General features: G+C 35.1%; 2 protein-coding genes across 3 annotated transcripts; one reads left to right on the forward strand and one right to left on the reverse strand.

Annotated features, from left to right (window-relative positions):
- Positions 1 to 112: 112 nt before the first annotated feature.
- LOC111408899 (putative leucine-rich repeat-containing protein DDB_G0290503) lies at positions 113 to 21,598 on the reverse strand. Of its 2 annotated transcripts, none has more exons than XM_023038738.1 (11): positions 20,262 to 20,415; positions 18,168 to 18,368; positions 17,023 to 17,145; positions 16,129 to 16,166; positions 15,927 to 16,053; positions 14,501 to 15,615; positions 1,717 to 5,641; positions 1,178 to 1,324; positions 958 to 1,056; positions 739 to 878; positions 113 to 651 (listed from the first exon to the last, which is right to left on the reverse strand). In XM_023038738.1, exons 1-11 carry the CDS (start codon positions 20,337 to 20,339, stop codon positions 417 to 419), a joined length of 6,228 nt encoding a protein of 2,075 aa, XP_022894506.1. In that variant the 5' UTR covers positions 20,340 to 20,415; the 3' UTR covers positions 113 to 416. The 2 variants fall into 2 exon arrangements, with proteins under 2 accessions (XP_022894506.1, XP_022894505.1); XM_023038737.1 differs by lacking the exons at positions 113 to 651; positions 739 to 878; positions 958 to 1,056; positions 1,178 to 1,324; positions 1,717 to 5,641 and adding exons at positions 8,964 to 9,502; positions 9,590 to 9,729; positions 9,809 to 9,907; positions 10,029 to 10,175; positions 21,282 to 21,598 and having other exon boundaries at positions 10,573 to 15,615; positions 20,262 to 20,376.
- Positions 6,475 to 8,820, forward strand: LOC111408900 (membrane-anchored ubiquitin-fold protein 6-like). Its single transcript, XM_023038739.1, has 3 exons — positions 6,475 to 7,101; positions 7,868 to 8,038; positions 8,374 to 8,820. The coding sequence occupies exons 1-3, from the start codon at positions 6,972 to 6,974 to the stop codon at positions 8,427 to 8,429; spliced, it is 357 nt and encodes a 118-aa protein (XP_022894507.1). The 5' UTR covers positions 6,475 to 6,971; the 3' UTR covers positions 8,430 to 8,820.
- Positions 21,599 to 26,791: the final 5,193 nt, after the last annotated feature.

The following is a 26,791-nucleotide window of genomic DNA, read 5'->3' on the forward strand; positions in this document are numbered from 1 at the left end:
TCGAAGGACGAAAATGGGGGTTCTAAAATCATAAATTTCTCATAAACCAATTCGAATTTATAATTTTGAATCTAATTTAAAGATAACATGCATCAATGGAGACCTCTAGCACTGTCTTAAAACAGGAATGATAAATTGAACCAATAGATTATCTATACAATATTAATTACAACAAAGAGAAGGCAGAACGCTTGGATAAGGTAAAAGGAGCAAAAGACTGTAAGGTAAATAAAAGACTTAAATTACATAAATCTACACCGCAATTTTATGCTGGTAAAAATCTCTGGCCACCTCATTTTTATTTACATCAAGGTGTGCATTTAGCTTTCAAACCCCACGAGATAAATATAACATATTCTGAAGCTTTATCCGGTGGCTGAGTTAATGGTGATCCGAAGACGAGGATCGACTTGAGCTTAGAGCTTTTTTGATGCACGGATGTTTTTTAGCGTCATCTTGAGTTTCTGTCTCTCACCTTCGACCTCAGCAAACTGGAGGCTCAATTGAGAGTACCTATCGTGCATTTCTCTCAGTTCTGCTTCCACAGCTGCACGGCTGCCTTTGATTTCTAACATTTGTTTGATCAGCTCATTGATGTCTCTAAAGCTTTTGAACACTGCTTCCTCGTCGCTGTGTTGTTTCAGGAATGAACTGAAATTTGGAGCAAAATATCATGTTAAATTTGGTAATTACCCATAGAATTCCATTTCAAGAATTGCAAATTTGAGGATGACTTACCTCTGGAAATGGATATTTGATTTATTCTTTGTCTTCATTGATTCAGCAAGCTCGATTTCCAGCGCAAGTACTCTTTCTAATGCATTTCCGGTAGATATTTCATTGAACGAAGGAAACATGCTTCTGAGCTCATTATTTACCTTCCAAAGAAACATGAAGAAATGGAGATGAGACTTTGCAGGCAATATAAATATAAGTTCCATAAGATAGTCAGCTCACCTTATGTAATTGCACGAGTTCTTCTTCTGGATCTTGAAAATCAGGGTCAAAATCACGATCTTTGAGAAAGTGAGTATTTTCAGTTTTCATCTTTTCCAGCTGCAGGGAAACCCCATCAAACAGATCCCCGGCAATTTAGTGTTAGAAGCAGAAGTTTTAGAGTTATGATCTTATGTTGCAGAATGTAATATCAGTAATTTATGATCTGAGAAAGAAATACCTCTTCATGCATGTGCTCTATGCTAGACTTCAGTCTTTGGGTTGCCAAATGATCACTACTGACATTTAAACTCTTTCCATTGTTCTGCAGCAATTCACCTCCAACAAGTACCTCAGGAATCCCATGCATGCCTAGGGACGCCGCATCCTATTAAATAATTGCAGATGATTATTTTGGTCCAAAGTGTTTGTATGTCGAAGGAATATATGAAAACTTGAAAATATCAATAATTTTAACTAAAGTTCTAAATTACTAAACAATCATTTTGGCGAACCACCATAGTAAGAAATTTAGAGCAAATTTTATGGTTATATGGCAAAAGAAGTTCTTTTTTTTTTTTTTTTTTTCTCCATGGAGGTGGTTGACAGACTCGACACCAATTAACATGTATATACTTTATTCTCTTGCTTCATACCTCAAAAAACTTCTACTTGGGTATGCATCATGGTTCTCAAGATCCATACTACTTTGTGCATGACAAATATTATAGAATAAATGGTAAAAAACTTATTTCAATATGTTGCTAACTGAGTAGTTACCATTTCTTTTGAGCACACTGAGCAGAAGAAATTAGGGGAAGAGTTTCTAGATGACTCATTGAGAACGTACTCTACTTCAGCCACCTCATTATTTTCCTCCTTTTGAACATTGCTGAAAGATCTGAATTTCTTCAGTTCTTTTATCGAGTCAAGTTCAACAGCAAGTTGAGATTTTTCCACCTCACATTCTCTGAAAGAAGCTTCAAGCTTTTCTTTTTCTTCCTTGCAACATTCAAGGCTCAGAGCCACACATTCCAATTCTGCATTTATGCGATCATAAGCATTGACCTTTTCACGCTTTTCTGCAAGTACAGACTGCAATTCTGTTTCCAATTCCAAGAGTTTGAACGATAGCTCATTGTTCCTCTTCATGTTCACAGCTTCCGACTTCTTCCTATTTTCAATTTCATCAATTGAATCTTGCAATTTCATAAGCATCTCTTCACCATGCTTTTTGGATATAGAAAGCTGTTGCTTCAGTTCTTGGATTTTAGTCTCGTACTGTTCTTTGATGAATGCAATTCTCAAGGTATCCTGCATGATAACTGGTGGTCCTTCAGGTTCTCTTTTTTCACGAGCATGGGAAGATTCAGCTTCAGCTCTGTCTTTGAGTTCCTTCAAATGGATGGATAAGTTCTTAAATTCTTCAGTCTTCATAACCTGTTCAGAAAGCTTGTGGGACAGCACGTTACATCGGGATCGAAGCATCAGGAGTTCGTCTCTATTATCCTCCAATGAAGTCATATAAGTATATTGTTCATCCACCTTGCCTTTGAGCACTATTGATAAAATTTCCAACTCCTCTTTCAACAATGTCAAGTGATGAATATCCTCTTCAGCCTCTGCCAAAGTGTCTTTTAGCTGTTCTACCATTACAGCTTGTAAATTATCCTTTGAAAAACTGGTTTGCATCATTGTCAACTTCCTCTTGTACTCCTCAAGTTGATAATTGATATCATGATTAGAATCCGAAAGAAGCTTGTTTTGAGCTACAGAAGCTTCGAATTCTGTTCTTAGGGTTTTAAAGCTGGTCAACAAATTAGAATTTTCCTCAGTCAAATGAACTTCACTTGCAAGGCGCTGATTTAACATAGCCTCCATATCATGATACCTTTTCTGAAGCTCCAAAAGGTACTCATCTGAGGACTTAAGTTGCTGCACAAGTTCCTGAAGTAGGATTTCATATTGTTTTGTGACATAAGCAAGTTTAACATCTGCAGCAATTGAGTACTCTAGCATTTCAAATAGCTGACTTTCGAGATCATTTGTATAAGAACTTTTCCGAAGCCTTTCCATAAACTCATTTTGTTGCGTCAAATGGTGAGAGAGTCTTGATTTCTCAAATTCAAGATCTGATGCTACTTGCCTGAAGTGCATCAGTTCAGTTTTTTGCTGTTCAAAATTGAACACTCTGTCATGTTCCTTGTTTAACTGAACCTTAAGATCTGCCATTTTCTCCTCTAGTTCATCTTTGAAGCCCTTTTCAATACGTAGCTCTTCATGCAATTTTCTCAAATTTTCCTTTAAACAACTAACCTCAGATGCAAGCTCAATAGATTCCCCAGTTCTATCCTGTAAGGACACCATAAGGTCTTTCTTATCTTTTCTTAGCTCTGTAATGGTTGAATTATTCCTCTCGAGCTCCTCAGCGAGAGCATCCAAGCCTAACACGTCTTGAGCAATGTGACCATTTTTAGACGTCAGTTCCTGCATCTGATCTTGTAAAAGAGTAAGATCAGCCAAAAGTTCTCTGTTCTGCTGTGCAGACTTTTCTTCAATTTCAGAAGTGAGGTGAAATTTGTCAGCAACAAATTCGAGTTGAACTTGAAGTTTGTCCACAAGGGCATTGGACACTACTAGTTTATCAGCCATATCCTGCATGTCACCTTCAAATTTCGTTACATGTTCCTCATGTAGGGTTTGATATTGGTTTGTGATATAAGCAAGTTTAACATCTGCAGCAATTGAGTACTCTAGCATTTCAAATAGCTGACTTTCGAGATCATTTGTATAAGAACTTTTCCGAAGCCTTTCCATAAACTCATTTTGTTGCGTCAAATGGTGAGAGAGTCTTGATTTCTCAAATTCAAGATCTGATGCTACTTGCCTGAAGTGCATCAGTTCAGTTTTTTGCTGTTCAAAATTGAACACTCTGTCATGTTCCTTGTTTAACTGAACCTTAAGATCTGCCATTTTCTCCTCTAGTTCATCTTTGAAGCCCTTTTCAATACGTAGCTCTTCATGCAATTTTCTCAAATTTTCCTTTAAACAACTAACCTCAGATGCAAGCTCAATAGATTCCCCAGTTCTATCCTGTAAGGACACCATAAGGTCTTTCTTATCTTTTCTTAGCTCTGTAATGGTTGAATTATTCCTCTCGAGCTCCTCAGCGAGAGCATCCAAGCCTAACACGTCTTGAGCAATGTGACCATTTTTAGACGTCAGTTCCTGCATCTGATCTTGTAAAAGAGCAAGATAATCCAGAAGTTCTCTATTCTGCTTTGCGGACCTATCTTCAATTTCAGAAGTATGGTGGAATTTGTCAGCAACAGATTTGAATTGAACTTGAAGGTTATCCACAAGTGCATTTGATACATCTAATTTAGCCGCCATATCCTGCATGTCACATTTGAATTTCTGCTTCGTTGCCAGAATTTCTGACTTGGCAGCACTCAAGGACATCTCAGCACTTACTCTTTCACTTTCTAGAATTTTCTTCTCCTCTAGCAATTGAAGTATCTTTCCAGATGCACTTTGTTGGATTTCTTCTAACTGCAAGATGGCATCTTTGAAATCTGTGCACTCATCAAGACATTGAGAATTACTGAAAAAAGCCAATCCACGAAATTGTTTACTGTATGATAACAACAGAGTAGCCAGCTTATCTTTCATAAAGCAGATATTTTCCTGAAGCTTTTCCTTTACAGAAGCCAATTCATCTGATTCAGCTTTAAGCATCGTCAAATTTTCTTTTAAAAGAGAGATTTCATTTTGAAGATTCGCATTTTCTGATGCTTCATGTTTCAACAGAAGTGATAGCTCTGCATTCTCTGCCAAACAAGTCTCAAATTTGCTTTGGTAACTTTTGTATTCAGTTACAAGTTCTTTGCAGTCTATCAGCTTCTGTGTAAGAAGAAAATTTTCCTTGGATATACTCTCTAATTTTTCTTCTAAGATTTGATTTTGCAGAGCCATGTCACTACACTGGGCAATGCAACTAGACTTGTACTCATTAAGAGTTTGAATATCATCCATGGCCTTCTGCAACCTTACAATTAGCTGATTTTTGACGGCATTTGAAAGCTCCAACTCCTCAGCAAGTTCATAATTTTTTCCATTTATCATGTTAATGTCAGCATTTGCTTCAAGCAGCATTTCTTGCAATGTCTTTGAATATATGTCCAAGTTTAAGTTCACAGAATGCATTTCGCCGAGCTCTTCTTCAACCTTTTGATAAAGCCCTTCCTGCAAGTAGAGGGATCTCTTCAAGTCCTCTAATAGGATATCTCCACCTACTGCTTGTTTCCTTGGACCCAAATTTTGATTGCTATTCTGCAACACTTTTGTAGGATCATAATCCTCTTGACTCTGCAATATTTTTGGGTTTCCTAGCAAACATGGTGGGGGAGATTCAGGAAAAGCCTGCTTTATGATATTCTCATTAGTCTCAAACATGGACACAACCTGAGAAGAAAGCAGCTCAAGGTCCTTCTGTAATTTATCCACTGCAATTGAGTAATTTAATCGAGCTCTTCTGAGTGCTGCTTCCGAAGTAGCAGCCCTTTTTTCAAGCTCATTATTAAGGGCATCCAAACCTCGTCTCTCATTTGCAAATCTTAAGACCTGATGATTCACATCTTGACGCATTGATTCAATTTCAGCTCTGTCAGCAGATATAGTGTAAAGGCAAGTAGAATGCTCATTCCTGAGCTTAGACCTTAGTATGTATAGAGAACCTCGAAACCAAATACGTAGGAAACCATTGATTTAAATTTTGACTTTTTAAATTGCGAACTTAACCAAACATGTTGGAAATTATTTATTTGGATCAACCTGGATCCATCAATATTTCAATTTAGCATCGAACCAAACTAATTAGATCATGTTTGACTTAGGTTCCGAACTTAAAAAACCATTTAAATCGAATCAAACAATTTATGTAATTAAAAAATAAAATAAATAAACAAAATTATACTAACCCCCGTTTGGTAGCAATTTTTCACACAAAAAAAAAAAATCAATTTTTTTGCTCATTATTTCATTATTCCAACTGTTATTTTTTACTTTTTTACTCACAGGTAAGACTCACTTTTTTCTCTAATGGTTAAAAAATCAATTCTTATAATCACTACCAAACAGACCCTATATAACATTATTGCATATAACTACATGAGAATAAAACATAGATCAAGATTTGCAATCACGTGCATATTATCAGCTGCACAAACAAATGGAAAAAGCTAGTATATCCTGTGTGGAATAGTAAAGAAATGAATACTGACCGAGAAACAAAGATTTGGCAGCTTAATTCAACGTTCAATATTTTTCCCTTTTTTTTTTATAAGTACTAAAATCACTTCTTTTAAGTTTTTTACCCTATATTGTAGGGTGAATTTCCAAATATGTGAAAGATTTCCCTCTGAGCAGTTCAATTAGTGGGAAGATGAAGCGGTCCTGGTGCAATTTATGCAGTCAAATTTCTCAGCTGCAACTGTTCACGGAACGAGTAAAATATCTATATCAAAAGTCAATAAATTTTCCAGACTGATTCAAGAAAAAGAATCTTGCTTGGAAACCTTCCATTTTGGCAGTCGTAAATTTGTATTTCTTTAAGGAAAAGAAAAATCCCACATCAATAAAATATTCAAAGCACAATAAAGTTTCTCATTCTTGCAGCTGACAAGTATTCAATTCAATCATCAACCCATTTGCATTACCGTTTCGTGCAAAGAGAATTCGAACTCTAAAGTTCTCATAAATTTATTCCTTTTCATAAATTAATTGCAAATCTTGTAAGTTTTGATCTTGATTCTTGAGGATCTGTACCCGAAATGGAGAATAGGAGATTTGAATTTCTGTACATTTCTTGATTGATCTGGGTTATTTAGTTTTTAGCCTTAATTTTTTGTTTTGAAGGAGTTGTTGTTTATTGAACAACAAAAGGGGTGGATTTTTTAAGTCTAATGTGATGCTGCAATTGAATTGACTTGTGGGTTTACAAGAAATTTGGATTATCTATTATTGTAAGATTGTTAATGGCCGTGGAAGAATTGGTCGAGCTCAAATTCAGGCTTGCTGATGGCAGTGATATTGGACCAATCAAATACAGTTCCAGTACAACTGTGGGATTTCTCAAAGAAAAGATAATCGCACAATGGCCCAAAGGTTTTCCTTTTTCATTGATTTCTAAGAAAGTATGAAATTTCAAGAGTTAATTTGTATTCTTCTGCTCGAAATTTAGGATTATCTGATTCAATTTTATTGCTTGGTTTCGTGTGTTGGAAATCGAATTATTTTTGTGCAGGCTTGAATATATAGTTCTAGTTTTCATGTTATGATGCATATATTATTTAGTACGCTGCACTCATGAAAAATTTCTTAGTATTTCCCAACAGTTCCATCAAGATTCTCCTGTCCAGGACATAACTGCTAAATGAATTCCCTTTAAGGAGCTGTAAAGCCTCAAGTTCCTCAGTCAATGACTTGAGCAATGCAAATTTCTATTTTCTTTAATCCTTTTATCTTAGCTTACAAGAAAAGCTAAATGATTTTTTTAAAGTTTTGGTTTTCTCCATGCTTGTTGACTTTAATCTCAGCTACCATGGATTCCTTCCACACAGAGAAAACCTCTTTCCATAGAGAGGACATTTCATCGATCAAGCAACTGTTTGATTAGATAGGCTCCTTTTGTGTGTGTGTGTGTATTTTTTTTTTTTTTTAACATCAAAATACGATGACCAGACAAGCTTAAGAATTATAACGAAGACACAAGTGAAAGAAAACGTACTTGTGTGAGGATCCATTAGTTCTCTACATAAGCTTGTGTTTACAGTATCCACCGAGCTATTATATTAAGCCTATATCTTCTTCATTCGTATTAAGATGGTATATTATTTTTACATGTTCTGTAATGTAATCATTCATAATGCAGACAAAGAAAATGGACCAAAATCCATAAATGATTTAAAGCTTATTAATGCCGGAAAGATACTCGAAAACAACAGAACACTTATGGAATCACGATTGCCACTCACTGAAGTTCCTGGAGGTGTCATCACTATGCATGTTGTTGTGCGTCCTCTTCATCTGGACAAAAATACTGGTAATCCACAAAAGAATACATTTCAGTGCATTATATATATATTGCACATACGTGATGATTTTAGATAAATGGCTTGCCCTACCTATCTGAAGCGTTAATAAATTGTTTGGTCCAGCACTCGCCAGTATAATTAAGTGACATTTTAGCTTATTTTTCTTGCTTAGTATCGTACACTATTACCATATCTTCCTTACTGAACATGCCATATTTCCCAAGCTGTTCTCTTATTGGAAGCCTTGTTCCTCTCTCTTCCTTACTCTTGTAACTTCTTGCTCTGTTTCTCTTCTTCCTATTACCATATCTTCCTTAATTTTTATCTAAATTCATATGCACAGATAAACAGGACGATGATACCATGAAAAAAGGCGGATGTTCGTGCTCTATCTTGTGAGTGACCTGACAAATCTGTGCTTCCCAAGTTGTTTGCATTAGAGGTAGCTGGATTGCATGTAGGAGTATTGCACCTGTTAATAGATTCAAAGAAGCTGAGACGCCAAGTTTACCTGTTCCGTTTCCATTGTTATGCCGGTTCAGTGCTTTCCCATTGTTTATGCCTAATTGTAGAGTGTAATGCAGTTGCTTTTTGAGTTCTTATTATGCATTGGTTTCATAGGAAGTCGATATGCAGATGAGCATTTGCAGAACTCAATACGTAAAGGAGCAAAAGCAAAGTGTATTGCTTCACAATTGGGTTGTATCGTATTGTATTGTTTCTAATGGATTTCTTGAAAATAGATGATACAGAACTTGTTACATGGTATATTTGATTTGTAACTTGTTTTCGATTGTGTTTTGAAGCATGAAGCATGTGAATCGAAGGACGAAAATGGGGGTTCTAAAATCATAAATTTCTCATAAACCAATTCGAATTTATAATTTTGAATCTAATTTAAAGATAACATGCATCAATGGAGACCTCTAGCACTGTCTTAAAACAGGAATGATAAATTGAACCAATAGATTATCTATACAATATTAATTACAACAAAGAGAAGGCAGAACGCTTGGATAAGGTAAAAGGAGCAAAAGACTGTAAGGTAAATAAAAGACTTAAATTACATAAATCTACACCGCAATTTTATGCTGGTAAAAATCTCTGGCCACCTCATTTTTATTTACATCAAGGTGTGCATTTAGCTTTCAAACCCCACGAGATAAATATAACATATTCTGAAGCTTTATCCGGTGGCTGAGTTAATGGTGATCCGAAGACGAGGATCGACTTGAGCTTAGAGCTTTTTTGATGCACGGATGTTTTTTAGCGTCATCTTGAGTTTCTGTCTCTCACCTTCGACCTCAGCAAACTGGAGGCTCAATTGAGAGTACCTATCGTGCATTTCTCTCAGTTCTGCTTCCACAGCTGCACGGCTGCCTTTGATTTCTAACATTTGTTTGATCAGCTCATTGATGTCTCTAAAGCTTTTGAACACTGCTTCCTCGTCGCTGTGTTGTTTCAGGAATGAACTGAAATTTGGAGCAAAATATCATGTTAAATTTGGTAATTACCCATAGAATTCCATTTCAAGAATTGCAAATTTGAGGATGACTTACCTCTGGAAATGGATATTTGATTTATTCTTTGTCTTCATTGATTCAGCAAGCTCGATTTCCAGCGCAAGTACTCTTTCTAATGCATTTCCGGTAGATATTTCATTGAACGAAGGAAACATGCTTCTGAGCTCATTATTTACCTTCCAAAGAAACATGAAGAAATGGAGATGAGACTTTGCAGGCAATATAAATATAAGTTCCATAAGATAGTCAGCTCACCTTATGTAATTGCACGAGTTCTTCTTCTGGATCTTGAAAATCAGGGTCAAAATCACGATCTTTGAGAAAGTGAGTATTTTCAGTTTTCATCTTTTCCAGCTGCAGGGAAACCCCATCAAACAGATCCCCGGCAATTTAGTGTTAGAAGCAGAAGTTTTAGAGTTATGATCTTATGTTGCAGAATGTAATATCAGTAATTTATGATCTGAGAAAGAAATACCTCTTCATGCATGTGCTCTATGCTAGACTTCAGTCTTTGGGTTGCCAAATGATCACTACTGACATTTAAACTCTTTCCATTGTTCTGCAGCAATTCACCTCCAACAAGTACCTCAGGAATCCCATGCATGCCTAGGGACGCCGCATCCTATTAAATAATTGCAGATGATTATTTTGGTCCAAAGTATTTGTATGTCGAAGGAATATATGAAAACTTGAAAATATCAATAATTTTAACTAAAGTTCTAAATTACTAAACAATCATTTTGGCGAACCACCATAGTAAGAAATTTAGAGCAAATTTTATGGTTATATGGCAAAAGAAGTTCTTTTTTTTTTTTTTTTTTTTTTTTCTCCATGGAGGTGGTTGACAGACTCGACACCAATTAACATGTATATACTTTATTCTCTTGCTTCATACCTCAAAAAACTTCTACTTGGGTATGCATCATGGTTCTCAAGATCCATACTACTTTGTGCATGACAAATATTATAGAATAAATGGTAAAAAACTTATTTCAATATGTTGCTAACTGAGTAGTTACCATTTCTTTTGAGCACACTGAGCAGAAGAAATTAGGGGAAGAGTTTCTAGATGACTCATTGAGAACGTACTCTACTTCAGCCACCTCATTATTTTCCTCCTTTTGAACATTGCTGAAAGATCTGAATTTCTTCAGTTCTTTTATCGAGTCAAGTTCAACAGCAAGTTGAGATTTTTCCACCTCACATTCTCTGAAAGAAGCTTCAAGCTTTTCTTTTTCTTCCTTGCAACATTCAAGGCTCAGAGCCACACATTCCAATTCTGCATTTATGCGATCATAAGCATTGACCTTTTCACGCTTTTCTGCAAGTACAGACTGCAATTCTGTTTCCAATTCCAAGAGTTTGAACGATAGCTCATTGTTCCTCTTCATGTTCACAGCTTCCGACTTCTTCCTATTTTCAATTTCATCAATTGAATCTTGCAATTTCATAAGCATCTCTTCACCATGCTTTTTGGATATAGAAAGCTGTTGCTTCAGTTCTTGGATTTTAGTCTCGTACTGTTCTTTGATGAATGCAATTCTCAAGGTATCCTGCATGATAACTGGTGGTCCTTCAGGTTCTCTTTTTTCACGAGCATGGGAAGATTCAGCTTCAGCTCTGTCTTTGAGTTCCTTCAAATGGATGGATAAGTTCTTAAATTCTTCAGTCTTCATAACCTGTTCAGAAAGCTTGTGGGACAGCACGTTACATCGGGATCGAAGCATCAGGAGTTCGTCTCTATTATCCTCCAATGAAGTCATATAAGTATATTGTTCATCCACCTTGCCTTTGAGCACTATTGATAAAATTTCCAACTCCTCTTTCAACAATGTCAAGTGATGAATATCCTCTTCAGCCTCTGCCAAAGTGTCTTTTAGCTGTTCTACCATTACAGCTTGCAAATTATCCTTTGAAAAACTGGTTTGCATCATTGTCAACTTCCTCTTGTACTCCTCAAGTTGATAATTGATATCATGATTAGAATCCGAAAGAAGCTTGTTTTGAGCTACAGAAGCTTCGAATTCTGTTCTTAGGGTTTTAAAGCTGGTCAACAAATTAGAATTTTCCTCAGTCAAATGAACTTCACTTGCAAGGCGCTGATTTAACATAGCCTCCAAATCATGATACCTTTTCTGAAGCTCCAAAAGGTACTCATCTGAGGACTTAAGTTGCTGCACAAGTTCCTGAAGTAGGATTTCATATTGTTTTGTGACATAAGCAAGTTTAACATCTGCAGCAATTGAGTACTCTAGCATTTCAAATAGCTGACTTTCGAGATCATTTGTATAAGAACTTTTCCGAAGCCTTTCCATAAACTCATTTTGTTGCGTCAAATGGTGAGAGAGTCTTGATTTCTCAAATTCAAGATCTGATGCTACTTGCCTGAAGTGCATCAGTTCAGTTTTTTGCTGTTCAAAATTGAACACTCTGTCATGTTCCTTGTTTAACTGAACCTTAAGATCTGCCATTTTCTCCTCTAGTTCATCTTTGAAGCCCTTTTCAATACGTAGCTCTTCATGCAATTTTCTCAAATTTTCCTTTAAACAACTAACCTCAGATGCAAGCTCAATAGATTCCCCAGTTCTATCCTGTAAGGACACCATAAGGTCTTTCTTATCTTTTCTTAGCTCTGTAATGGTTGAATTATTCCTCTCGAGCTCCTCAGCGAGAGCATCCAAGCCTAACACGTCTTGAGCAATGTGACCATTTTTAGACGTCAGTTCCTGCATCTGATCTTGTAAAAGAGTAAGATCAGCCAAAAGTTCTCTGTTCTGCTGTGCAGACTTTTCTTCAATTTCAGAAGTGAGGTGAAATTTGTCAGCAACAAATTCGAGTTGAACTTGAAGTTTGTCCACAAGGGCATTGGACACTACTAGTTTATCAGCCATATCCTGCATGTCACCTTCAAATTTCGTTACATGTTCCTCATGTAGGGTTTGATATTGGTTTGTGATATAAGCAAGTTTAACATCTGCAGCAATTGAGTAATCTTGCATTTCAAATAACTGACTTTCAAAATCAGTTGTACGAGACGAACTTTTTTGAAGCTTTTCCATGATCCGGTTTTGCTGATTCAAAAGGTGATGAAGTCTTGATTTTTCCAATTCTAGATCTGATGCCACTTGCCTGAAGTGCGTTAGTTCAGTTTTTTGCTGTTCGAAATAGATCACTTTGTCATGCTCCTTGTTCAACTGAGAAGCAAGATCTTGCATTTTTCCCTCTAGTTCATCTTTGAAACCCTTTTCAATTTGTAACTCATTGTGAATATTTCTCAATTTTCCTTCCAGACAACTAATCTCGGATGCTAGCTTGATAGATTCTCCAGTTTTATCCTGTAAGTTCACCCTGAGGTCTTGGTTATCTTGAATTAGCTCCATTATGGTCGACTTATTGTTCCCGAGTTCCTCAGCCAAGGTGTCCAAGCCTAACATCTCTTGAGCAATGTGACCATTTTTAGACGTCAGTTCCTGCATCTGATCTTGTAAAAGAGCAAGATAATCCAGAAGTTCTCTATTCTGCTTTGCGGACCTTTCTTCAATTTCAGAAGTATGGTGGAATTTGTCAGCAACAGATTTGAATTGAACTTGAAGGTTATCCACAAGTGCATTTGATACATCTAATTTAGCCGCCATATCCTGCATGTCACATTTGAATTTCTGCTTCGTTGCCAGAATTTCTGACTTGGCAGCACTCAAGGACATCTCAGCACTTACTCTTTCACTTTCTAGAATTTTCTTCTCCTCTAGCAATTGAAGTATCTTTCCAGATGCACTTTGTTGGATTTCTTCTAACTGCAAGATGGCATCTTTGAAATCTGTGCACTCATCAAGACATTGAGAATTACTGAAAAAAGCCAATCCACGAAATTGTTTACTGTATGATAACAACAGAGTAGCCAGCTTATCTTTCATAAAGCAGATATTTTCCTGAAGCTTTTCCTTTACAGAAGCCAATTCATCTGATTCAGCTTTAAGCATCGTCAAATTTTCTTTTAAAAGAGAGATTTCATTTTGAAGATTCGCATTTTCTGATGCTTCATGTTTCAACAGAAGTGATAGCTCTGCATTCTCTGCCAAACAAGTCTCAAATTTGCTTTGGTAACTTTTGTATTCAGTTACAAGTTCTTTGCAGTCTATCAGCTTCTGTGTAAGAAGAAAATTTTCCTTGGATATACTCTCTAATTTTTCTTCTAAGATTTGATTTTGCAGAGCCATGTCACTACACTGGGCAATGCAACTAGACTTGTACTCATTAAGAGTTTGAATATCATCCATGGCCTTCTGCAACCTTACAATTAGCTGATTTTTGACGGCATTTGAAAGCTCCAACTCCTCAGCAAGTTCATAATTTTTTCCATTTATCATGTTAATGTCAGCATTTGCTTCAAGCAGCATTTCTTGCAATGTCTTTGAATATATGTCCAAGTTTAAGTTCACAGAATGCATTTCGCCGAGCTCTTCTTCAACCTTTTGATAAAGCCCTTCCTGCAAGTAGAGGGATCTCTTCAAGTCCTCTAATAGGATATCTCCACCTACTGCTTGTTTCCTTGGACCCAAATTTTGATTGCTATTCTGCAACACTTTTGTAGGATCATAATCCTCTTGACTCTGCAATATTTTTGGGTTTCCTAGCAAACATGGTGGGGGAGATTCAGGAAAAGCCTGCTTTATGATATTCTCATTAGTCTCAAACATGGACACAACCTGAGAAGAAAGCAGCTCAAGGTCCTTCTGTAATTTATCCACTGCAATTGAGTAATTTAATCGAGCTCTTCTGAGTGCTGCTTCCGAAGTAGCAGCCCTTTTTTCAAGCTCATTATTAAGGGCATCCAAACCTCGTCTCTCATTTGCAAATCTTAAGACCTGATGATTCATATCTTGACGCATTGATTCAATTTCAGCTCTGTCAGCAGATATAGTGTAAAGGCAAGTAGAATGCTCATTCCTGAGACTCTGCAACTCTCCTATCATTCGCTTCTGATTTTCCTCGAGCTCCTGAATAAGGGCTTCATAATAGCATTCCATCTGATTCATTTTTTTCACTTCACCTTCCCTTTCAACTTTAGCCTCATCCAACTCCCTTACAAGATCTAAAATTTGGCCTTTCATAGCATCAATAACCGCATTAGAGTTGGGCACTTGAGACTCTGGAAGCTGTACACTTAAATGATGAAGAATACTTTCCGGCTGAAATGAGTCCGTGGAAAGCTCGTTGGCAGATAAATACTGTTCACCCTTTTGAACTACTTCACCATTTCTGCATTTAATATCCAGAAGAATAGCGAGCACTGCTTCCAACTTGGAATAAATAAATCTACTATTGCTTTCATGGAAGCCAACACATGCTTCATTTTGAAGTTCTCTTATCGTGTCCTCCACTACTGATATCTTCTTTAACCATTTGACCTGAATGTTCTGAAGTAAGTGATTACCCTGATTGATGCTGGTTTCCTGAATAGTCATTTGAGGGCTAAGTTTCAATTCTTTAAGCGTTTCTATATCTTCCTTGAATTGCAAGCATTCCGATTTCATGAAAGAGACTTCTTTTGTCAATTCTTCAACTGAAGATTTCTCAGTGACAATGAGGTCAGAGAACTTCCGCGTTTCAATACCCAATTCATCAGCTAGGCTCTGCAAGGAGCTGACCTCCATCTTAAGGTCCAAAATAGACGATTCAGCCAATTCCAAGCCTCCTCTAAGTCTATTATTCTCCTCATGGGATATTGCCAACTCATTATCCATGGAATAGTCCGAATTCCACCTGTGAGCCAAATCACTACTCCCTTGTGCCCTAATTTGATGATCAGATGGATCTCCTTTTTCAGTATGTAGACTCTGACAACAGGAAAGACCATTCAAATCATCAGATACCATACTTTTGAGGCTATCAATTTCATGCATGCTGGAAGTCTCGTGCTTTTCAGCATATAAACTTTCTGAGTTATTGGATGAATCATCGATTCCAACACCCAAGTCTGCATATTCTTCATTCAGGCTTACGTCTTCCTCAGCTGAAGAGAGATCTTTAACATCTGATCTCAATCTAATTATTCCTTTTTCCTGCATGAGGATATAAACAGAAAAATCATTACAGAGAGAAGCCATGTCAATTCAACATTATCACTTCTTATCTCCATTATCACATTTCTAGAAAAGTTGTCGAACATGTAGTAAAAGGCAGGCAAAGGCATCGGAGATCGCATCATCCACAACAGAGCATTATTAATCCACAAATATTTCTTAACCTGGTTTCTCGCATCAGTCAGAACATACTAATAAGCAAGTCCATGGGAATGGCATAAACAAAGAATGAGAAGAAATAATCACATACACAACTGTTTCCACGGACAGAAGCAAAGAAATAGTCAGACCTTATCCATCTGTTCAATGGAGTTCTCATCAGAACGTGATATTTTGCCAGTACCACTATCACCACGCTGGCCATCAACTCCTGCTAGCAACCCTCTTTCTCTGAGTTCTCTCTGTTGCTCAAATTCCCTGCAAGCAAATAAATCTCAAGTTTAATTAATTTATCGTAAATCAAGGTTAGTATTAAGAGCAATGATGCAGTACCTAAATCCGGTCTTTGAAGTCAAGAGCTGGACCGTAACCTGGAACATAAAGAAGCAGTCAATGAAATTACAGAAGAAACCATATTGAACAACTTTATCACAAGTAAATCTATGACACAAATTAGACAAAAAAAATAAAAAAGAGAGAAAGAAACACTACATTGCCAAAAAATTAAATATGGAGATGCATGGGCCAAACTAACAGGAAGGACAAGCTATGAATGACAACTATGTATATTCTTGTCAAGCATCAACATCTCATAAACCGGTATTCCAGACAAGTGTTCACATCTCATCATCGATCTTCAATCTTTTAGTAATAGAACTGAGTTTAATATAAAGAAATCAAGTTATGTTAGCTATTGCTCAGTACACGGAAAAGGATTTTCTCCAAGGGTGAGATTACCAGCTAATGGCCTACTCGCACGCAAGGAGTTGCACTCTCTATTCTTGTAAGACAAAAAGGACCGAATGACCCATAAGCTATAAAATCTTCAACAAGCTTAAGGTTTTTGCTGCAACAGTCGCCAAGGAACCAAATAGATTTGTAGGTTAATGTGAAGATTCCTTGATTTCTAAACAAAGTCTTTGCATTCTCTATATGACTATTTTAATGGATCACTTCTAGCTCCTCAGTTTTCATAATATAGTAACAACATGGGCGAAAGGAAGACACCCTTTGCACCTACTAAGTTCGAAATCTACTAACTTGAAAAGAATAGGAATGCAGGAAACAATCTGAACTTAGTATCTGAAGATTAAATAGGAGCACACATCCTTCAGATGTTGGAAATTCCTGTAGAGTAACTCATTCTAATTGGGCATTCAAGTGGTTTGCATAATGCAGTAAAATTTACAATAAAAATGTTTTTAGCAAACTTCATTTCCCTCTTACATGTAATATAGTTCCAAAATTGCATCCTTGAAGAGGAAGTGCAATGGCACAAGGCTTCAATGCATCAGCATAATCAGCAAGATTGATAATAGCCTCACCAAGGATGCTAGCACGCGAAGAACCCTGAAACCGAAGAAATTGAGTCAAAATGAAAAGTTAATTGAAGTTAAAAATTAAAAAACAAAAAACCACCGTAATCCAAGACACAAGAAAAAGGAAAATCATTCAGTCAAACATAAGCATCATTCTCTCTATCAAAAATAGACAAATAACAGATTACTACTCTAACCTAGGTTGAAATTCAATATTTTCATTCTTTAGTAATGTGTAAAATGAGAGAAATAAAATAGACACATTTTAGGTGTTCAGACAGTCTTTCTTGCTAAGTCAGGTCATGTATGGGTCTTTCAGTACTTTACAAACTATATTATGGATTCATATCATATTTCAGCTCAGGGAGGGCATGGAGCAAGAAATTTACCAACTCTACCCCTACTCTAGAGATCAATGTTTGGTAATTAAGTGGTCATGGGACAGATTCTAATGGAGTATTAGAAGGGATATTATTATATTTAGTTTCCAATTTTGACGCTTCTATTATGCCCTTGTTTGATGAGGATTAAAATCAGATTTTCAATAGATTTTGATAAAAGTTGGTGAAATGTGCTGTTGAAAAATTGTAAGTCTCACGAAATATGTCGTTAAAATTAATTATTGACTTTGACTTAAATTAAATTCTAGATTTTAATTCCTACCAAACAGAGGCTATATTCCTACTTAGAGTAGAATCATTGAATCCCTAGGGGCCTTATGCTTTGTAATAGGACAACTTTGATATGAATAAAAATTCTCCTTCCCTCCACCTATCTCCCTCCTTTCACTTCTTCTCTTACCTTTCCCCTTCTCCTATGCTAGATTGATTTCATCCTACGTCAGGTTCACATTGTTGGCTTTCCCCAATATATTAGCAAAGAACACGTGAGGTTAGATGTGGAAAATATGCATAAAATCTTTACATGCCGTGGCACACCTAGCCATCAAATCTTTCACTACTTTTTGTTTATGCTGAAAATTATAAAGCCATAAACTCCAGGAACAATGGAAATGATTCAAATTAGAAATAATAGTCAAGATATAAACACTACCATGGCCACAACAAGTTTGCAGAGCTTCTCGTCATATTGTTTGCTTTTGGAGTTTTGGAGAAGATTTGTAGTTTCATAAATAGGATCTGCCCATTTACACGTTCCACTTCTCACACTTGTTTTGGTCGTTTTAGCAGTTGCCTTTCCAGAATCAGCAGAGATTAATGATATGAATAACTTATCCCATCCACTTTGTGGAACCTGAAAAATCAAATGTGAATAATCCTGTCATTAGCCATTGTAGATGCAAGAGGTTTGCCTTTGTTATACATCTAATTCTATATTTCATAATATCAACCCTCTACTATCGACTCTTTAAGAAACTATATTGCAGCAAATTCCATAATAACTAAACACCTTGAGCATGGTTGATTTTGCTCACTGTAAGTCAAACTTACTTCTAAGTCACTTATTTTCCAAACATGATTTTGAAAGTTACTTTTCTAAAGAAAATCTTAAATTACTTTCTAAAAGAGTAACTTTTAAGCACAGTCATGCATGTTCTTCATAGAGCTTATCTAAATTACTGATCTAACATGCCTCCCACTGTTTTCATATATAAATATTGTATATCCCATTGATCTGATAGAGATACTTGCATTGTCAAGTGTTTCTCACATAGTATTAAAACAATATTTGGTTTCTTAACTACATCTATAATTATTAAATTATTTTTCTTGTTGTCACAAACCTAACATATCTTGTCCTTAAATGTTAATACCAGGATATTCTTGAAAACAATAATAATCTATTGAGGAAGGTAGATTCTCGTGTTAATTATGCACAATGGCTACTATTATAAAATTCTGCAATAGTAATGCAATAAATGAAATGAAATAGTGAAAAAGATTTTCATTGTCGATCCTTATATGTAAAATTTGATCCTGTGTCAACCACTACAAAATTACTTCAAACTTGCCATTCATAGTGGCTTATATGGTCCACCATCACAATGTATCCAATCAAATGCAGCCATCCTTACAGATGACTAATGAAGTAGCACTACCAAATGATTATTTTTGAAGGCTAATTGAATACAATTCCTACAATATTCAAAAATTTGGTTATATGATAAAGAAAGTGGATAGCTATATAAACATGAAATTATTCTTATCCCCAATTCCAAAGACCAGGGGCATGCTTTTTAACTGCACATAAGTACGTGATTGTAGCGTTTAACTACAAAAGAATGAAGTATATAAAGATGATTGCAGAACAACCCAGATTACATAACATGATTTATAAGATTATTAGTTTTCGTCCACGTTGAAAACTTAGGGAGTCCAATTCTTTTACAGTTTCACGATGTCAAAAGGAAAATGGAGATGATGCAAAACTAAATCTTGAAAAGGCATTTTGTGAATCATAATTAAACTTGATACTCCGAATTTGTGATTAACACTCGGTAACATGATGTTAAATCAACATATTAGAAGCATCCGATATATATCGTTATCTTGGGTGGGCATATTTGAGCTTATAAGGAGAGAGAGGAAACGCATGGTCTCCAAACACAGTTACAGGCAGGTTCTGGTTCACATTGATATAGTATAGCATGGTGTTACATTTATCAGTATCACATATGTTATTCTTTCGGGCTCAGCATCCAGTGCCGTGTAAACTTCCCTCTCGCACAGGACACTTATGAAGTTCCTGAAATTCCACTATGTGTCGCATTTACTAGTGTTAGATCATTCTGTGAAGCCTAAAAATTTGATTAACATGTTGAACACCATGTCACTTCCCTGCCTTAGGGCTGCCAGTTTCATATTAAGCCCTTGTTTGAGCCCCATACATCAAAATACATTCTTCAACAGTGATTTGACCTCATTTTAACCACACATTTTTCATTAAAATAATATTACACGTAAATCCAAAAATTTTCTTTCTTTTTTAACCACATATTTTCCATCAATACACTATTCAAAAATGAATTCTTTGGCAAGAATGGGGCTCAAACAAGGGCAAAAGAGAAAGCATTCACTTAGATTTATAGCATCAGAAAATGCAAATGAACCAATATCCCCACTGAGTTTAAAACATCCAAACTTATAGGGAAATAGTCTTTGAGAGAGGAGTCAAAGAGAATCTTACATCTGTGGCATGAAATTGGAGCCGGAAAACTGCCTTCACTTTAGTCTTCTCAAGCTTCCATTTTGTGATCCTCGACATTATACCACCACTGACCTAAGCATTAGCCGCTACCGTACTGTACAGTCGTGCATCAATACAATGTCATCACTGTAATCTTCACACAGCATGCAATCCATGATAAACAATTACAATCAATCATGAAAAAAAATATTAAAAACTTGTAAAGGAAATATTGTATGCACATCAATAACTGCTTAATCAAGCAATTCCATAGACATTAGATGACCACTAAATTAAATATTTCAATGCCTAAGTGCCTATCACAATTTCCTCTTTTAAGTATAAACCGCCTCAACAGTAAAGACGCTAAATTCAATTTGGAGTAGCAAATGACTCGAAATTCAAACATCGAAATCCCATTAGTTAATACACGTCAATTCAGCAATCTAAGAATTGTGAATTAGTCTCAAACGGTACTTAGGAGGTAGCTGAAATAGATCAAAGAAAATTGTGTAAAGATTTGTGTGTGTGTGGGTGGGGGGGGGGGGGGGGGGGGGGGGGTTTACTTTACAAAAGGGATATCAGCCATTCAAAAAAATAAAACGCAGAAACCCCACAAAATGTTCCCAGATATTCTTGGACCCAGAACCAAAATAATCAAAATATAAGTAAAGACTCTTTCTTGAAAACTAAAGCCAGAATCTGAATAAGGGATTCTGAGAAACCCACGAATGTTAAAGAAAAATTAAACGAAAAGCTAACTACAGTCGCAATAATACCATACTGACACTGTTTTTACTTTCATAAAACGTAAAAAGGAAAAAATGAATTTGCACAGCTAAAAAATATTCACACGTCACCTGGCACTCTTACAGAGGAATGTCAGTAACATTTCACAGTTCACCCCATATTCAAAAAATAAAAAAATAAAAATAAAAATAAAAATAAAAAAAATGAAAAAGAACCAGCAATTTTACAGATAATATAAAGATTAAAGGAGATGTGAAGTTGTCTAAGTACCTAACAATGGATCTTAGGTGGAAGCAGCTTGAAGTGCAAGTAAAAAAAGAGAAAATGAAGGAGTCTTTTTTAAGAAGAGAAAGAGAGGAGTCGTCCCGGAAGCCACTGACGGTGGAGTATAAAATCAGCAAAATCAAGCTCTGATTTTTCACCGTTCAAGTGCAGAAAAAAGAACTTCGTATTATGAATATTAAATTTTTTCTTTAATTTTGGGTATTCGAACATAAATGAAGATGAAAAAGTAGGATTATAGAGCTTAAAAAATTCAGAAATCCCGCCACAGCATGCAATTTTCAGTAATTAATTTGCTTTTCTTTTTCTCTTGAAACCAAAATCTTACGTGATTAATAAGTGGCGATCTGTTAATAATTTGCAGTGGAATAGTTGAATTTACTAGAATACCCCTTCATGTTGTCGACCAGAGGGTTTGATTTTTTGGAAGTTTGAAGGTTGGATGAGGAGAGTTCTGGAATTTAATAGGCATCAACCACTCATACTACCCCAGTTGTTGACTTTTTGCAAGCCAGATCTGACGGAGACGAGACAATTTTTTTCCCTAACAATTGACCAGATATTCCGGAAATAAATCATAAAATGAATTAAAAAGATTCAAGGAATTTTTTGAATTTTAATTTTTGTTAATTTTTCTTGACTTTAAATGAAACGTCAACCAAAAATTAAGGATGACAATGGGGCGTGTTTAGTGTGGGCCGGCGGCCTCCCGCCGAGGTAGCTTTTTGCCTCGTTTGCAATTTCGAGTTATGCTAATATTAAAGAATAAAATACAAATTCAAAATAAATCTTTAATGAGTGAATTATCTAAAAATAAAATTATTTTTATATATTTTTTCTCTTCACCCCAACCCGTTGGGATGAGACGAGGTGAGGCGAATTTTTTTGCCATCACTACCTAAAATTCTATACTTAACCGTTAAATGTAACGACGAACATATATGGATTATGTTTCTTGCCACATGAAACAAAAATACATTTAAAATTGTAGTCACAACAGTAAAAGGAGATCGATTGTTAATTTAGAGAGCAATTGGAGAGGATGAGAATCGGGTTACAGTCAGTGTTCATTTCATACAAAGATGATGATAAATTACGGGTTCAAATCAAATAAGGGCTGGACATTGGGAATTAACAATCGGCAACTGCAGAATAGGTTTGTACAAAAATACGTCTATAAATTTACATCTTTTAATTATATTTAACTATACAAACCGGTCTAATCTATAATCTATCTATAATATATTAAATTATCATATCAAAGGAGAATTATTTTTTGAACGATTTTAACCTCCTTATAATTCAATTATTTCAATAATACCTTACTTTTCGTTTTTCGATATGTAATAAATACTATAAAATTAGTGTAATTTATGAAATTTGTGTTATTAATTCTCAATTAATTAACATTCACATTAATTTAGATTCAATGAATTTTTGAATTACATGAATCTATAGTTATTATAGATAAATTTATTCATATTCATGTATCTGAAAATTTTAATGGGTGTTTAAATTTTTGTAATGACAATTAATTTTATGTATCAAATGTAATATAAAAAATTGTTCATTTATAGTATTCCATCATTACAAAAAAATTGAATAATATAAATTGAGTTTTGAGAATACAATTTTTCTCTCTTAGATTTCTATGCTAAATTTTATTTTATTTAATTTGTTCGAGACTCATCAATTCCTCCAACAAATTAGTATCTAAAATTATTTTTATATCACTTATAAAGTACTTTAAAATGACGTGCAATGCACATTCAATTTTGACTAGTTTATATAAAATGTGAAGCATGAGTTTGTCTCACTTGGTGGGAAACAATAACGTCGTTTATGTTCACAATGTCATTTAACGGCAACACAAGGATTAAATGTTTGTTCGGTAGTAATTATAAGAATTGATTTTTTTATCGTTAGAGAGAAAAATTGGTCACACATTTGAGTGAAAAAGGAAAAAATGATGGTTGGAACAGTAAAAAGGTCAAAAAATTAGGCCCTGTTCTCTTTACCGTTTTCGGGTCGTTTTTTGTTTTCGATTTTTCAAAACGGTGAAAACGCGTTCTCTTTCCCGTTTTCAAAAACGAAAAAAAATTTGTGAAGAAAACACAAAACGACTTTTTTGTCGTTTTGAGCGTTTTCAGTGTAAAACTTGAAAAAATTGAAAACGTGGGAAACATTTTTTTTTTTTTTTTTTTGAGGAGGTGGTGTGGTGATTCTCAAAATTTAAAAAAAATTAAAAATTAAAAATTTTTTTTTTTGAGGTGATAGTGTGGTGATTCTCAAAATTTCAAAAAAATAAATAAAAATTAATTTTTTTTTTTTTGGTGTTTTGAGGTGGTGTTGTGGTGATTCTCAAAATTTTTAAAAAAAATTATTTTTTTTTGTTTTGAGAAACTAACAAAAAGAACGCATTTTCAACAATTTCAAAACAAACACTCAAAACACAAAACTCAAAATGAATTCAAAACTCAAAACACAAAACTGAAACACAAAGAGAACACCCCCTTAATTTTTTGGAGTGAAAAATTGTTACCAAACATGTACTAAGTTTGACGTTTCTAATTGAGTGATCATTATTGTATTTGTGATGAAGTGACTAATTGTATAAGGGCAAAAAAAATACTGTAATGCCCATTTTGAAATTTATTAGAAACTTCAATGACCACAATGCTGAAATTAACCCTTATAATATTTTTTTTTTCAGCTTAAAAGAATAATGGTTTCCCCGTGGTTCATATGAGGGCCCAATGAAAGAGCAATTTCATCTAATTAACAACAAGAGAATCTCCACGCGCAAGGAAATCGTCTGAGTTTCACTCCCACATAATAAGAAGGGAAATTTGCACATTGGTCACCAAACATTTAGGCTAGTTTCCCTTTGTCCTCATACAATTATTTTATAGATCCTTGGGCTTTCAATTTAAGAACAGACAGGTCCTTTTACCTGGAAATTGTCCCGAATTCCGTGAACGAAGAAGGTACCCTGCACATCATCACTTTGGTCAAGTGTATTCTAGGCAATCTTATAGTTTTCTATAAAAACAAATAAAAACGAAGAAATCGAAAAGAAAAAAAAAAAATTTCTTTATCGTACAATCATAGTCACTTGACCCTCTATCCCGTCCCATTTCTTCCCCAAAACTAGGGATTTTTCCACTGTTTCATGAAATCGAGCCATTTTAGCGAACCAAAGGAACATCCTCCTTATCTTTTACTTAATTGTTTTGCTTGTAATAAATTTTTAGTATATATAAATATGTCAGTCTACAACATATAAAATAAAGTTGGTCAGCTGGCCTATCTTTTTTATATTTTTTCAAAGGATTTTGGTTCAATCACGACTCGTCGATGCCGTCAATATACTAATACTGATTTCATCATCTAACCAACAGATTTATATATGGCACGGAAGAGGATTACAATATACAGACTTTACAATGCAGTGATCATTGGAAGATCCCATGATTGCAGCCATAAAAGAGGAAAAGAATATATGTAAAAGACGGAAATAAACTACAAAGATTATTCAGTTAATCAATTCTAAAGATTCATTTCTATCATCCTGCAAGATTGACCTTCCGTCAAGTAGGCTGAAGGAACTTCTGGTCAGATAATGGTTTTGTCAGGGAGTCCACAAGTTGATCAGCAACGTGAATATATTGATCAACAAATTCTCCTCAAATAACCAAGATTTTCCCTTTCTAAACTCTCTGATCGCATGCTCAAGCAAGAGCAAGAGGAGAAATGATTTTGTTGGAAGGAAGTTACTGAATTTTTGCATGCCTTTTCTCACCCCCAGCTATTCTTATGTGTAGATTTTTTATTAGGCCTTGGGACAAATAGGTCTTTTTCTATTGATGATATGTGGCAAAAATTGATTGGTTGACTTATAAATTGTTGTTGGAATGCGGAAGCGGAATTAGTCAGAAATTAAAAAATTTCTTTAATTCAAAAACAAGATCTTCTAAATGTTCACGTGCATATTATATCAAAAATAATGAATTCAAATTTTTGCCTAAATTCGACGATCAATTCTTGAATTAATTCTGAATCACGAACTTCCAGCCTTTTGGATCACGAACTTCCAGCTTTCTAATTTCAAGAACTTGATGCTTCCAACCTCCAAGTCTTCTATGGTATTCTCCAAAGTCAAGACTACACCGGTGGGTGGGCACCTTCTTTTAATTAAATCAAGAAAACCAATTCTTGAACTGGACAATTGAAAAATCAAGAAAAACAAAATTTTTCTCTCTCTTTTTCTCTCTCCAAAAGTTGAACACCATGGAATTATGAATGTTATATAATTCTATTCCATTGGATTGCTATGATCCCTATAATCTCTATATATATAGAGACCAAAGAGTTCCAATCCTTATACATCAATAATTCCACATTCAAATAGGAGTTCTAGTCCAAATCCAATTAGTTTACATTTAATTACATGTGTAGTCCTTTAACTTTAATTACAATTATAATTAAGTTTACAACTTTCGTAGTAATTACAATTAAGTACAAAACTTTATTGTAATTACAATTAAGCCCAAAACTATTATAATTACTGTAATTAAGCTCCAATACTTCATAGAGCTACCACAGGGACCTGATCGGACATATATTATCCAAACTCCAATAATTAGATCCTGTCTACTCGACCCTAGACCACCCAATCTAATTATTAGTCTTTGCTTTTTCCACTAATGGCAAAAGACTGAACTCTAGGAATATATAAGATCACAGAAGCCAATAAATCTGTAATACTTTCCTCTGACCTGCTGTACATGTATTTTATTCCCGTCCGAGATCCGATAATTAGGTACGAGCATAAATGATCGTTTTGCCCCTCTAATTATTTTCACTAACTTAAGTTTCATTTTCTTCAACGGTCCTGTGAACCAATCACAGATGTTGAAGTTTAGCCGTCGCTAAACACTGAGCTCAGATTTTAACCGTTCAACAGAAAATACTTAAGTAGTCACTCTACCCATATTTTAGGGTGACGGTTCCCGACATGAATTCATGTTCTCTACTCCGCTCATTTTCAAGTTTCCAACTCATCGAGATATTTGACCAATCAAATTGATCTCACCCATTGATGAATCAAAGAACAATTAAAATCACGAAAAGTATACATAATCATGTCAAGGGATTTAGATGAAATACACAGCGGTCTAGTGAAATTTAATTCTCCGCACGGTCATGCTATAGAATTAAATTCGACACGCGGTCCGTTCAATACACTCCAAGTGTACTAGTGTCACCTTTAACTATTTTTGTGATAAGGACAAATCACAAACTCAAATAGTGACTTGGTCAACACTACAACCTTCCAGTACAAAGTGCCAACCCTTATACATTGGTTGTGAACAAATTATTTATGACCAAAATATAAGTTGTGTCACACTGTACTTCTCAGCGCAAGTACCCAACTTGTATTATCTCAAGTGATCATAGGCACTTTAATTTGCATACTCAATAATAAATAATGCAAC

Source organism: Olea europaea, chromosome 14 (genome assembly GCF_002742605.1).
Source record: "Olea europaea var. sylvestris chromosome 14, O_europaea_v1, whole genome shotgun sequence".
NCBI lineage: Eukaryota > Viridiplantae > Streptophyta > Magnoliopsida > Lamiales > Oleaceae > Olea > Olea europaea.